Here is a 15398-nt window from a genome sequence, read left to right on the forward strand (position 1 = left end):
AGCTTTGCTTAAAAATGGAAGGGCAAAAGAATCAAAAGGGGAGGGACCAGATTAAGGTCTTACAAAGCCCCTTAAAACGCTCACATTTTACCAAATATTGAATCCACTCACCATATACAATAAAAGTTCAATTCATAAGCGATTTTGCAAGAAAGTATCTTCTGCAAAGAATAAGGTACATCTACACCTTGTAACTCAATCATTAAAAAAAACAAAACCTTGCTTTGCTTAAGAGTCAAGGTGTTATAAAATGAACATCTGGAAAAGATACTAATTTTTATGGACATATCATTCCAAAAATACTTTTTCTAGTTTCAAGTTGGCAAAGTCCTATCTGCCTCTTTCTCGTGAAAAATCATCTCCCCCCACCAAACACCCCAAAACAAAAATACATGGGAAGTGAGAAGCCAACTCTAATTTCAGTGCAACCAGGACACATGTTAACTATTGTGACGTATGAGCAAATAAAGAAATGGCAAGTAAATGACCCCATGGAGGAAGCTCAAATCTGAAAGCTTGCACAGGGAGAAGCCCGTGACCTGCAAGCCAATTTGTCCACACAGATCCCCAGACAGGTTCTAGAACTTCAGAGACCGTGTGCGTCAAGACATAAGAGAATCACCAGGCTGGAAACCAGATTTTCAAGGTGCTGGGATCCAGCAGTGATAAAAACTGGACAGTTTCATGAGCTCGATCCAGGTTCGTGAGTTCAAGCCCCGCATAGGGCTCTGTGCTGACAGCTCAGAGCCTGGAGCCTGCTTTGGATTCTGTGTCTCCCTCTCTCTTTGCCCCTCCCCAGCTCGCACTGTCTCTCTCCCCCTCAAAATAAATATGAAAAAAAATTTTTTTTTAATTAAAAAAAAAAACAACTGGATACAGGGGCACCTGTGTAGTTCAGTTGGTTAAACTTGTGACTACAGCTCAGGTCATGATATCAAGGTTCCTGAGTTGGAGCCCTGCCATCGGGCTCTGTGCTGACAGCTCGGAGCCTGGAGCCTGCTTCTGATTCTGTATCTCCCTCTCTCTCTGCCTCTCCCCTGCTCAAGCCCGGTCTTTCTCAAAATAAAACAAACATTAAAAGAATTAAAATTAAAATAAAGAGCAGTTAGGGTGACATGTGAAGAAAAGACAAAGGTGAAGGACTGTGTGGATATCTGGAACAGTAGGAATTAGCAAAAAGCTCACGCTTATTTTGCAACTGAGAAAAAGTAACAGCGGAAAGGTTTGAGATGGACATTATCAGTGCTTGCCCACATCTGCTGGTCTCCCCACCTGGGCACTTGGAGAAAACAATTTTCTCACCCCCATGACGGCCAGCACCACGCGATCCATTCTATCTAATGAAACATGAATGCAGCAAATGACGTGCTGGGGACATTAATGGCTTTAAGCTCTTTTTCTAGAAACTATGTAAACTAGCAATGTTAGAAATGATGTGCTAACAAGGTGGCATCATAAAGCATAGGGAGCCTGATCCCTGTATCGTTGGTGGACGGAAGCCATTGGTGACCTAGAAGAGATTTGGGGAGAGCAAAAAATGAATTTTGGTTAGCTCAGGGTTTATTAGAACTTAGCTATTCAACTCCTACGCGGCTGAAAGGGAGGTCTGACAGGCAGTTATTATAGTGATCAGGTGAGGTTGTGGGTGGTGGGGGAAGGTGGGAGAAAGTGGACTTTGGGTAAATTCTCAAAGTTGAGCCAAAGGGACTGCTTAAAGGTTAGTGTAGGGAATAGTTCACCACCACCCCCACCCACTTCCAGACGTAGGAGGTGGAGCTTCTAAAGAAAACTGGAGAAGTAACTGCAGGAGACCTCCCAGGTACATGGCTTTCTAAGCCTTCGTTTTTGTGCGTTGTACTATTTCAGAACATTATAAACACCCTTATTTAAGCACGCAGCACAACAGCCAATAGCCTTTTTCCCCTCAAATACATGCAGCTTCTTCCCATTTGTGCCAGCTGTTCTCCATTTAAGCCACCCCCAGAACTACCACCAGATGCCTGCTTTCCCTTCTCCGCCCCAGGAAGGTGATCCCCACTGCCTGCATCCCTAGAGAGCCCTTGCTGGGTGGCTTCCAGTAGGCTAGTCCGGTGGTCAATAGGCAGTAGCAACAGATCCAGTGAAGGAGATTTCTGACTCCCTCCCTGTCCTGGCGCCACGTCTCAGGGACCTGCTGCCTCCCATGGTGAGCCCAACTCCCACCAAGAAACCCTTCCTTAATGTCTCACTCGCCCTGACATCTAGGAACACGCTTTCCCCTTGCCCTCCTTGATCTGGAAGCACTAATGGCTTCTGGCTGTTGCTCGTCTTTCCAGGGTCTCACCATTGCTTGTTTCTTCAAGGTCACTCACATCTCAAAGTACCCCTTTCATTCACTTTCCAGCTGAACCATCCAGGGTGAATGCTGTTTCCTGCCAAAACTCTGAGCAGGTCACGATCTCAAAGCCTTCTTGTGCTCCTTGTCCTCTCTACCCAGCATGCACCTCACTCGGCTCTTTGTACGGCCAGCTCCTTAGCAGTCAGGGCTCCATCTTGTGCTGCCTCCTCAGAGGAGCCTCCCTCAGCACCGGGTCTAGCAGAGCCTCCTCCTCAAACACTCTCTAGCACCTTCCATTGCTATCACCTACCCCCTCCAGCAAACAGAGCTCCTAAGAGGAGGAACCTGGCTGGGTGGTCTGGTTCACCTGAAACCCAGTAAGCACACAGCACGATGTCTCAGAAAGCACAACTTAAAAACTTGTCCATCAGTGAAGTGGGTTCCAAATCGAACTTAACTAACTTCCATCGGGTTTGTTAAAGCAGAGGAGTCCCAAGGAGAACTTCAATTCTCAGCGTGTTAATCCCCATAAACAAGCAGGTGAAAATCCTCTAAAATGAATGCACATCTGTGGCACCTGGGTGGCTCGGTGGGTCAAGCGTCTGACTCTTGATTTCGGCTCAGGTCATGATCTCAGGGTTCGGGAGTTCAAGCCCTGTGTCGGGCTGTGCGCTGGCAGCGGGGAGCCTGCTTGGGTTGCTCTCTCTCCCTCCCTCTCTCTGCCTCTATCCTGCCTGCTCTCTCACAAAATAAACAAAAACATTGAAAAAAAATAAAACGGATGCACATCTGATAGAAAATAATTTCTTACGAGTATTCTTGTCTAGAACACTTCTCCATTTTGTGTAGCAATAGCACGATTGATCATATTCCCACATGGGACATGCTCCCGGGATCTAATCAGATGATGGACCATGGCAAAAATTTCACGGACCCAGACTGTGTTCAGTGCCCAGGAGATCGCTCCAACTCCTACTCCTTTCCCCAGAATGCAACTGTGAATATGAGGCTAAGTTATTATACACTATCACAGGACAACACGGAATTGACTTTTTTAAAAAATTAAAACCCATGAAGCATAAATACAATTCATTGTGATGCACGACTATCAGAGCCCCAAGGCCTGAGAGTATGAATGTGAACTGAAAGAACACACATATAATCAATATCTGATCTATTATGGACCAGAAAAGCAACATCAGAGAATCTGATCAGTTAGCCGAAGAAAACCAGCTTCACGTCAAACTTTTCTAATGATCCCTTCAGCAAGAATCAGGCTAGTAAGGACATGCCCAGAATAACTTTATGTAAAACCTTCGCTCTTAAGCTAATATACTCGGCAAACATCTCTTCGTGAAAGATTTGTTTCCATTTTCCACAGAAACATAAGTGAGAATTCCCAGAATGCAGTTCATAATTACACTTATTTTAATTTTTATTCAAAATGAAAGCAAACACGGAGAACAATTTCTATACAACTATACAACGTTTTAAGTGGCTTCCCTATCCTATTAAAGCTTTATATTTAAAATGCTTACATTACATGATATGTGCTTACACAAGCTTGAGGCTCAAACTTGACCACACACGTGACTCTAGCAGTCTTACTGCACAATGATCCACATAATACTGCATATTTGTTTAGTTCAGCCTATGTCGTAAAGTGCTTATTCATCGGTAGGAAGGTACAAACCTACTAAACACTCAACTTCTCCATGATACTTCCTACTCCGGGTGGGGGGGGGAAGGCCAATTTGATGCTGCCAGCCTGAATAACAGATTTCCACTTAAAAATATATATTAAAAACAAGCAAACAACAAGGAAACCAAATCAGGCCTAAGATTTTGGTGGGTCTATTAAGAGAGATCAAAAGCATTTCAAAATCATTAGCGCTACAATGTGTAACAGCTTAGTTTCTGAACACTTTGACTTCTAAAAAATAAGCAGTTTGAGTAAAAACCCTTTAAAGGACATCTTTCAAAAATGAATGTAAAATGTCAAAGTATTAATTCTTCAAATCAGAAGAACTTTTAAAAGGGTACACACAAAGTCAATTATGATTTTCATTATTATTCCTAAACTAGACTTGTAGTTCTACTGACTTTTACAGATGCTTATTGCCAAACAACAGGCCATAGAAAATATCATCCAACTGACCAGTAAGTTACTCTACATTTTAGAACATATTTAATGACATTAAAAATATTTCATGAACTTTCCAAACATGTAAACATAAACCAGGGCAATGTGATATGTAATATTGGTGCCAAAAAATGAAAATCACAGGACACAATAAGAGGGCAAAGAACAAATATGTTAAATATCAGTGCAGCTTCTCTAATATTTGTGAAAAATAAATTATTTGATACAGACGCAGGTATTTTCAGAGTAAGAAAAACTGAAGACAAATTTTCTAAAAAAAAAAAAAAAAAATTACACCAAGCAAAAAGCTGCTTGTGCTAGCCAAGAACTTAGTGTTTCCTGCAAAAACAAGAAACAAAAAACAAAAACGTTTACACACGATCAGGTATGGGCAATTACAGGTAAGCGAACTCTTAAAAATATCCTTAAAAATACAATTTGCCGTCTCAAAAGAAAAAAAAGCAGTATTCATTTTCTGGGGAATATACTCTGAATATTAGTTACGCACTTCAAAATACATAATTTCCCATTTAAATATACTACCATTTCTCTGGCCTTTATACTAACTATACCTTTGTTTTCTTGTGAAAAACATACACAAGACACAATGCTAAGTACTAATTTCTATCCATAAGGCATCTAAAAAATAGCTTCTCTTAAGACATAAACATGATACCAAATGAAAAACCAAACACAAAAGAAACATAATAATAAATAGTTTTGTATCCCTTCCCCCTCAAAAAAGAAGCATCAGTATCAGCAACACTGACTGACATAAATACATTAGATTTCCTGTTCATAAGAAAAGAAAGACAATCCAGTTACAGCGTTTCACCATTTCAGGGTCAACCAGGAGAGAGCGTCTTTACTCCCGCAGTTTGTGAAAGGCAGGATGAAGACAGGAAAGAGGCAAGACTGTTTAGGTTTTTCCGATTTAAGAAGAAACACACACAAAATACAAGTGTGGCCACAGACTACTTAGATGATGTGTAATTAGTTACGAAGGTTACCACAGAGCCGTCGTTTTGCTCCCCTTTTGCACCCTAAGTCACATCACGTGCTTCAACTACATGTCCTCTTGGTATTCTAGATATTTTGCTGTGATGGGTTCCTCAAGCTGAATTCCTCCACTGCCCATTAATGCAAATGCTGGGTACATCGTGTGCGAACAGTCCACCTGGCGCTCGTAAAGGCATTTCATGTGATCCATGTCATAGAAAGCCACTCTGCCTTTGTCATAGTCAAGGAAAATCCCTATACTTGTTGGCATCGGAAGAACTCTATTCTCAGGTTCATTGGCGGAAGTGGCTGACTTGGGTATGAAAAACTTCTTCATGCCTATGGTGACTAACGTGAAGGGCTGTGAATCAAAGCAGGCATCTTCACTTCCGCTGTCATGGCCGCTGTCTTGCTCGTATCTAGAACACAATACACGCACAAAGCAGTCTTAGCTGTGGCGCCATCCACAGGCCGTCAACTATCCTCAAAACATTTTCACAAGATAATATATGTTGCTTTATTTATTTTTTTAAGCTTACATATTTTAAGAGAGAGAGAAAGCACAAGCAGCAGAGGGGCAGAGAGAGGGGGAGAGAGAGAATCCCAAGCAGGCTCTGTGCTCAGCGTAGCGTGGAGCCTGACACAGGGCTTGAACTCATGAACCAAGAGATCATGACCTGAGCCGAAACCAAGTGTCGGACGCTTAACCGACTGAGCCACCCAAATGCCCCGACATATGTTGCTTTAAAATGAAGTTGTGGCTCAGTGGGTTAAGCCTCCGACTCTTGATTTCAGCTCAGGTCATGATGTCATGGTTCGTGGGACTGAGCCCCGTGTCAGGCTCTGTGCTGACAGTGAGGAGCTAGCATAAAACAGCAGCTTATAGAGATTTTTGATACAAACGTCCTTCCTTCATTTTCCGATGCATACTTCACTTTTTATGTATTTGTGATCATACTATATTGACGCTTTTAATCAGGTCTCACTGATATTTCTGATGTCACAAGCCTTTTAAACATTATTAATATCAGCGTCCGACTTCAGCCAGGTCACGATCTCGCGGTCCGTGAGTTCGAGCCCCGCGTCGGGCTCTGGGCTGATGGCTCAGAGCCTGGAGCATGTTTCTGATTCTGTGTCTCCCTCTCTCTCTGCCCCTCCCCCGTTCATGCTCTGTCTCTCTCTGTCCCAAAAATAAAATAAAAACGTGGAAAAAAAATTTTTTTTTAAACATTATTAATATCAATATTCTATCGAGTGGTCATGGCACCATGTTTAATTAACCATTTCCCGATTACCACAGTCACTGTTTTGTTAACTTCTCACCCTTGTGCAAAAAACTTTTCCTGTCACTCAGATTACCAATTTGGGGTTCTGTTCACACAAGAGGTCATAAATTACTTGTGTGGGCTAGTATACATAATACCACGTAAAACGACAAAACCACACAATCCCCATTAAATAATCAATCTCTTTACAAACTGGAATTCTTTGATGTGGAAACCTGTTTACCGTGACCCAATTTTGTAAAGTACCTCCAGGGGAGTTTAAAGAAATTATGTCCCATTACAAAAGAACAATTTCATACCAATTATGAGGTATGGCAGTTGGAAGCATTTCACTATACGTGTGAGTAATTTTTATCACAGAATTAAGGAAATGGATATGAAAGATGTTCAAAATTTAAAACTGTGGGGAGCTTGGGTGGCTCAGTCAGCTGAACTTTCGACTCTTGATTTCGGATCGGTCATGATCTCACAGTCGTGAGATTGAGCCCCACATCAGGCTCTGTGCTGACACTGTGCAGCCTGCTTGGGATTCTCTCTCTTTCTCTCTCTCTCTGCCTCATCTCCCCTCTCCCTCCCCCCACCCCCGCACTCTCTCTCTCTAGGAGAAAAAAGGTTTAAGAAATTTTTAAATTAAAAAAAAACCTTTTTTCATGTTTATTTTTGAGAGAGAAACAGAGTGTGAGCAGGGGAGGGGCAGAGAGAGAGGGAATCACAGAATCTGAAGCAGGCTCCAGGCTGAGCTGTCAGCACAGAGCCTGAGTTGGGGCTCGAACCCACAAACCATGAGATTATAACCTGAGCCAAAGTTGGATACTTAGCCAACTGAGCCACCCAGGTGCCCCTAAAATTTTTTTTTACTTGCAAAGCTACAGGATAGTTGAGAAGTACCCAAAACAGGCTTAGATACTTGAGATTTGTATCCCAAGACCTCCTGACTCCTTTCTGGAGCCAGCCACATCCGCACGGCCAGAACACCTGAATCTAAGGAATGTATTCCAGATGTAATAAGCAAACCCACATCAATTTCCAGTCTTACCTGGCCAAACAACGATGTGTACCTTTAACAGAATCACCAAGTTCTAGATCAATAAAAAGAGCCTACCTTGGACTAACTGCATCCCGGGGAGAATGGAGCCATTCTTGTAGTTTATCACTGGAAGCGACTCCCACTTTTACCAGGTATGAATACGGTTCCACGCGGAAGGCCCAGAAGTGCTTCCCCTTGGTAATTCCAACGTCTCCAATGATGTAGTCTAAACTGGTGTAATAACCCACTTGGATACGCTCCGCAGCAAGCAGAAGATTAAACCCAGCTCTACTCTCAACACGGTCTCTCTTCAAGTTCAGCAAGAGGCGTTCATTATTATAGCCACATTTTTCATCAAAGAGGAAACTAAAAACTGTAAAGAGAGCTTAAGATTAGTCTCATCATTAACGGTGAGCACTTCTGTAACTGACGGTTAAATAGGATCTGTTTTTGAACTAGAAATTAGTGAAAACAGACTTGAAGAGGAATGTGTCACATGACCCTAGACAAAGTATTACAAACTGAATCCCCAATTGGGAAATCACTTCCAGTAGATTCTCTATGCCTGAAAATCTCTAGGAATGTCAAACGGCAGAAAAAGTATTTCAAGTGTACGAGAAAACTTAACAAACGTGGTTCCTGGGAAGAGACACGGGAGATCTCTTCTATTTTACACTACTGGATCTGTCCCTTTTCCCTTTAATATAAGGGGATGTACTTTTTCATAATTACCTGTACAGTTTTCTAAATATTTATTCTAAATATTAGCAATTTCAGTAGGGGCTTTTCCTTATCAATCCACAGGGCAGACATGAAAAACTGTACAGTAGTTTAAAAAAAAAAAAAAAAAGGCACATGTTTTGGGTTTAGAGAGACCAGAGTTTTAATCCCTGGTGAGGCATTTTTGTTTGGTTTTGAGTGGGGTGGAGGGGCAGAGAGAGAGGAGGACAGAGGATCTGAAGCGGACTCTGTGTTGACAGTAGAGAGCCCAATGCGGGGTTTGGCTTGAACTCCCGAACTCACAAACTCAGGAACCAAACCATGAGATCAAGACCCGACCCTGAACCAACTAAGCCACCCAGGCACCCTCCAGCTGAGGCATTTAAATGGAGTTTAACTTATCCTTTGATTTCCTGACTAGAGAATGGACAGAATACCACTCTCTTAAGTCTCTATCAACTCAGATCCGTTAAGCAGAACATTGGCTCAAAAGTGGAAATGACCCAAATGGTCATCAACAGATGTACAGGTAAAGAAAACGTGGTCTATCCATACAGTGGAATATTATTCACCCTAAATAAGCAAGGAGATTCTGGTACATGCTACATCAAGGATGAAACCCCAAAGAAGCCAGGAATAGGATTATATCCATCCACTTATATGAGGTACAGGCAATTCATAGAGGCAGAACATAGAATCAAGGCTCCCAGGCTCTGTGGGGAGGGGGGATTTGTGTTTAATGGGTACAGAGTTTCAGTCTGGAAAAAATGAAAATGTTGTAGAAATACGAGTGGTAGTGGTGGTACAAAAATAGGAATGTACTTAATGCCACTGTCCACTGATGTGCACACTTAAATGTGGCTAAGATGGTAATTTTTGACTATACTATATACCATGATAAAGAAGAAACTGTGTACTAGTAAGCTAAAGCCGTTCTCCATATGTAGGCGGACCATCCTCTCTGGGAATGCCTATCGCCCTGGCCTGGTATCTTCCCGTCAATCTCAAAAGTCTCCCCATTTGCAAAATAAAAATTGTAACGGTCACCCTGGTCACCTTATTCCTAGAGGAGAGAAAGCCAACTCTGGGGATGCGTGGCTGACTCAGTTGGTGGAGCACACAACTCTTTATCTCGGGGTTGTGAGTTCGAGCCCCCACTGGGTATAGAGATTACTTAAAAATAAAATCTTAAAACACAAAGAAAAGAAAGTAAGAACTTTGAATGTGTCCTTTCTTCCTTCCCCCTCCACCAAGTCACTGAAAACCGAGCAGCTACTTCCAGATTTCTTTTTAATTCCACTTTCAGTCAGACAAGAAAAGAAAGGGGAAACTGCCTTAAATGTACAAATATTTATTTCATACTTGCAAATCCACCCTAAAACTATCAGATTTTATTCAAATTCAAGATAACCAATTTTCGCCAACCCTACTTTATTTGTATTCTACTTTTTTTTTTTTAATTAGCCACAATGTGCATGAAAAACAAGTAGTGGCTAGTACACTTTGGACAAAAAGGGAAGGAAGGACAGACTGCACAAAATATGGGCACACAAGCCACTAAAAACAGGCAGGGGCTGTGGGGTCTAAAAACCAACTGCAGGAACCTCAAAGTTCCTGCAGTTGGTTTGTGTGCCCACTATAACCAGAATGAACCCAGCACTGGTTCTCAGCGTCCCTGTTCTGTGGAGACACTGCAGGGAAACCGCTCACCTGCAGATGATTCTTTCTACAAAAATCTATGGGCACTCTGTAGGTAGCACCAGTGGTTTCAGACTTGGGAGGTGGGGGGTGGCTGGGCAAGATGAGCTTTTAATATTGAGGGGGGCAGGAATCACCAAGTTCGAGAGAACATCCAGACATGTCAGAATGAGGTTAATCAAAATATTTCATATTATGCCAATAATTTTTTTTAAATCTCCCAAGATCTATGTTATAGAGATTTCTATAAACCTATCAAAAATACAGAATTATACCATGTAAAAATTGTACGGTAGCATATTTATGCCATTTTTCATTTCAAATTAACAGCCCTCACTCAAATGTCTTCATGTTTTTCTCCATCTGATGTCAGTCCACATTCTAATCCTATTCCCAGCCTACATGGTGAAATTCAAGTATTCGTCTACTTCCAAAACCTAGCTGGGGATGGAATGGGTTTTCTAGAAAACTTTTTTTCAAACCAATGAAAACTGGTTTCAATGTAGAGCTATATAAAAATAGTGCCTAATTTATTATTTTTTAAAGTCTATTTTGAGAGAGAGAGTATGTAAAAGAGCAGAGGAGGGGCAGAGAGAGAGAGAGGGCGAGAGAGAATCCCAAGCAGGCTCCGCATGGTCAGCACAGAGCCCGACTTGGGGCTCGAACTCCTGAACTGTGAGGTTATGACCTGAGCCGAAATCAAGAGCTGGATGCTTAACCGACTGAGCCACCCAGGCACCCCTAGTTTATTTTTTATCAAGGTCTCTTCCAACTCTGTGGTTTTTTTATTCCCAGTCTTCCCAATACCTGGAGCTGGAGGGGTGTGAAGAATCAGCTCCCTGCTGCAAGGACTACAGATTGAGCCCTTGTAGGCTCTTACTCTGAAAGCATAGTTACAATTGCTTTCCAGATCGGAAACGACTTTACTCGTGCCACACACTTCTATCTCGTTCCAAGACAGCATCTCTTCATCTCTGTTAACCTTCCGATATTCAAGGACATAGCTGTCAGCTTTGTCCTTTTCTGGATGGTGCCAGTTGATCAGAGCATTGTTATACACCTTGCTCTGCTCCTCATTGATCTCTGGCACATCTACACCTGTAAGAAAGAAGAAACCAAACAGAGTTAAAATACTGTTATTTCAGAACCTATATGTTCCTCGATAAAAATCATGTATTGAAAATACTTACATCATTTCTATTTTTTTTTAATGTTTATTCAGTTTTAAGAAAGAGACAGAGCATGTGTGGGGGAGGAGCAGAGAGAGAGACACACACACACACAGAATCCGAAGCAGGCTCCAAGCTCTGAGCCATCAGCACAGAGCCCGACATGGGGCCCGAACTCAAGAACTATGACCTGAGCCAAAGTCAGAAGCTTAACCAAATGAGCCACCCAGGTGCCCCTTAAATCATTTCTGTACTAAGAGTTTTCTAAATTTGTAACACTACGTATAAGAGAAAGAATAACTCCTGTAATGTACAACAACATGGGTGGACCCTGTGGACATGCAAACTGAAATAAACCAGACACAGAAAGGCAAATACTGACGCATGATTCCACTTATGTGAGGAATCTAGAAGAGTCGAATTCATAAAATCAAAGACTGAGATTCTGGCTCCAGGGGCAGGGGAGGGACAAATGGGCAGTTATTAATCAAGAGGCATAAAGTATCAGTTACCTCAAGTATCAGTTAAGCAAGACATATAAGCTCTAAAGATCTCAGTACAACACTGTACCCAGAGTCAGCAACACTGTATTTCCACACTTAGAATTTGTTAGAACAGATCTCAAGGTAAGTGCTCTCACCACAAAATTTAAAATGAGAAAGAGGGGCACCTAGGTGGCTCAGTCAGTTGAGCGTCAGACTTTGGCTCAGGTCATGATCTCACGGTTCACGAGTTCGAGCCCTGCGTCTGGCTCTGTGCTGACAGCTCAGAGCCTGGAGCCTGCTTCTGTGTCTCCCTCTCTCTGCCCCTAACCCACTCGCATTCTGTCTCTGTCTCTCTCAAAAATAAATAAACATTAAAAAAAATTTTTTTTAATGAGAAAGAGTAATAAGCAATGAAGACTTTCAAAGGTATATTTAGGTGTGTAACTAAAAGGGAGAAAAACAAAAAAATAAGACCAAAAAAAGACTTTAGCTTTAAGCATTATATTAATTCTGAAACACCATTAAGTTTTTTAACAATATGCCTTTCAATTTCCACCTACTAAATAGTAATGCTGGGGCTCAAAATATTTAATGTGCCCTCCTGTAATTATATTTTAAAATCAGGGGTGCCTGGGTAGCTCAGTTGGTTGAGTGTCCAACTCTTGATTTTGGCCCAGGGTCGTGGGATCAAGCCCCACGATCTTAAGCATGCAGCCTGATTAAAAGTGTGTGTGTGTGTGTGTGTGTGTGTGTGTGTGTGTGTGTGTCTCCCTCCCTCCACCCTCCACCTTTGCCTCTCCCCAACTCACGCTCTCTCTCTCTCTCTGTAAACTAAAACAAAATAAAAATAAATAAATTTTATTAAAAAAATTTTTTTTAACGTTTATTTTTGAGAGACAGAGGGACAGAGTGCAAGCTGGGGAGGAGCAGAGAAAGAGGGAGACACAGAAGCAGGCTCCAGGCTCTGAGCTGTCAGCATGAAGCCTGATGCGAGACTCGAACCCACAAACTGTGAGATCACGACCTGAGCCAAAGTCAGATGCTTAGCTGACTGAGTCACCTAGGCGCCCAAAATAAATAAATTTTAAAATCTAAGTTTGGTGACTCTAACAAAATTCAATGAAACATCACACAATTTTCTTTCATATTTTCCTCCACAGAGTTGCAAGGCAATTTAAATGAATTTTTCTTGGTATAAACATGATACTAAAATTTCTTTTTTTTAATTAAAAAGAATTTTTTTAATGTTTATCTATTTTTGAGAGACAGAGACACAGAGTGTGAGCAGAAGGGGGGCAGAGGGAGAGGGAGACACAGAATCCAAAGCAGGCTCCAGGCTCTGAGCCGTCCGTACAGAGCCCGATGCGGGGCTGGAACTCACGAATGGTAAGATCAGACCTGAGCCAAAGTAAGACGCTTAACCGATTGAGCCACCCAGGTGCCCCAATACATAATATTTTCTGTAAGAACATCAGAAACTACACAAAACACACTTCAAGCAACTCCAAGATAAGCACTACAACAATTTTTTATAGATCCTGCCAGTATTTTTTTCCCACTGGCAATTCCACTGCATGGTCATGTCAACATTTAACTGTTTTCAAAAACTCAGAAACAGGTTTCTAGTTTTTCATGAAAAACACAACACAAAAGTATCTCAGCTAAATCTCTGTGCATATGCATGATCCTTTCCATACAAGGAACTCCCACAAGCTTAACTGCCCAGGGGTAAGCTATACAAGTCACACACACATACCACACATTCGTCAGAGAAGTATATGAATTGAAAATAAAAGTCTCCCTCTTGTCCTTCTCCCCAGGTATATATAAGCGATGTATAAGCATGTCTTTATAGAGTACATTTATGCAACTGTTATGTTCTATAGCCATGATGAGATCTGGAAAGTCATTCAAAATACATTTGGGGGAGGAAAAAAAAAAGCTAGTTATAAAATAACATGACGAGTATACTCCACCCCGCACACACACACACCTTTTTTTTTTTTTTTTTAAAGCAAAACAGGTGCATGCAGAGGCGCCTGGGGGGCTCAGTCAGTCGAGCATCCAAATTTGGCTCAGGTCATGATCTCACGGTTTGTGGGTTCGAGCCCTGCGTTGGGCTCTGCGCTGACAGCTCGGAGCCTGGAGCCTGCTTCAGATTCTGTGTCTCCCTCTCTTTCTGCCCCTGCCCTGTTCATGCTCTGTCTCTCTGTCTCAAAAATTGACATTAAAAATTTAAAAAAAAAGAAGAAGAAGAAACCAACTCTGTCAACACCTTGATCTTAGACTTTTAGCCTCCAGAATTGTAAGAAAATACATTTCTGTTGTTTAAGGCACGCAGCCTATGGTATATTGTCTCAGCAGTCCTAACAAACTAACATAGCAAAGTAAAGATGAAAACATCTTAGAGTCAGTTGTAGCCTGGAGACATCATTTCTAGGTTTCTGCCCTAGAGAAACTCACACACATGTGCACAAAGAACACTGATGAAGATGTTCAATACGGCACTGTTTACAACAGAGAAAAAACAAAAACAAATTGTCTCTCAGTAGGGAAATGACTTATAAAATGAAATACTATAAGCAGTTAAAATAGCTTTTTTTAATGTTTATTTATTTTGAGAGACAGAGAGTGAGCAGGGGAGAGGCAGAGAGAGAGAGCGGGAGATAGAGAATGTCAAGCAGCTTCTATACTACCAGTACAGAGCCCGACATGGGGCTTGAACTCACGAACCATGAGATCATGACCTGAACCCATATCAAGAGTCAGATGCTTAACTGACTGAGCCATCGAGGCAGCCCTAAAATATAGCTTTAAACCAGAACTTTGTGTGATAATATCTTAAACTTCACGTGTTTAAAAAAGCAATTTACAAAAAGGATACATATACAATGTAATGCCATTTATACAATGTTTAATTTTTTTTTAATGTTTCTTCATTTTTGAGTGAGAGAGAGAGAGAGAGAAAGAACACCTGAGCAGGGGAGAAGCAGAGAGAGAGGGAGACACAGAATTCCAAGCAGGCTCTAAGCTCTGAACTGTTAGCACAGAGCCCAATGTGGGGCTTGAACTCAGGAACGGTGAGATCATGACCTGAGTCAAAGTTGGATGCTTAACCAACTGAGCCACCCAGGCACCCCTATTTCTACAATGTTTAAAAAACACATGAACCAGAGCACCTGGGTGGCTTAGTCGGTTGAGCATCCGACTTCAGCTCAGGTCATGATCTCACGGTTGGTGGGTTTGAGCCCCACACAAGGCTCGCTGCTGTCAGGGTGGAGCCTGTTTCAGATCCTCTGTCCCCCTCTCTCTCTGCCCCTCTCCTGCTCACGCTCTCTCTCTCAAAAATGGATAAACTTTAAAAAAAAAAAATCTTTGGGGCGCCTGGGTGGCTCAATCGGTTAGGCGGCCGACTTCGGCTCAGGTCATGATCTCGCGGTCTGTGAGTTCGAGCCCCGCGTCGGGCTCTGTGCTGACAGCTCAGAGCCTGGAGCCTGTTTCAATTCTGTGTCTCCCTCTCTCTGACCCTCCCCCGTTCATGCTCTGTCTCTCTC

The 15398-nt window shown here is 42.1% G+C and overlaps 1 protein-coding gene across 1 annotated transcript in view; it reads right to left on the reverse strand.

Moving 5' to 3' along the window:
* Positions 1-3734: 3734 nt before the first annotated feature.
* TRIM36 (tripartite motif containing 36) overlaps positions 3735-15398 on the reverse strand; it is a 33827-nt gene continuing 22163 nt past the window's right edge. Inside the window, exons 8-10 of the mRNA XM_040444261.1 lie at positions 10998-11288; positions 7848-8145; positions 3735-5878 (exon numbers count right to left, since the gene is read on the reverse strand). Of these exons, the coding sequence (XP_040300195.1) occupies positions 5527-5878; positions 7848-8145; positions 10998-11288 (941 nt within the window). The 3' untranslated portion in view covers positions 3735-5526. The remainder of the gene's footprint in view (positions 5879-7847; positions 8146-10997; positions 11289-15398) is intronic.

The sequence above is a fragment of the Herpailurus yagouaroundi genome, unplaced genomic scaffold (genome assembly GCF_014898765.1).
Source record: "Herpailurus yagouaroundi ecotype Mexico unplaced genomic scaffold, PumYag 192, whole genome shotgun sequence".
Taxonomy (NCBI): domain Eukaryota; kingdom Metazoa; phylum Chordata; class Mammalia; order Carnivora; family Felidae; genus Herpailurus; species Herpailurus yagouaroundi.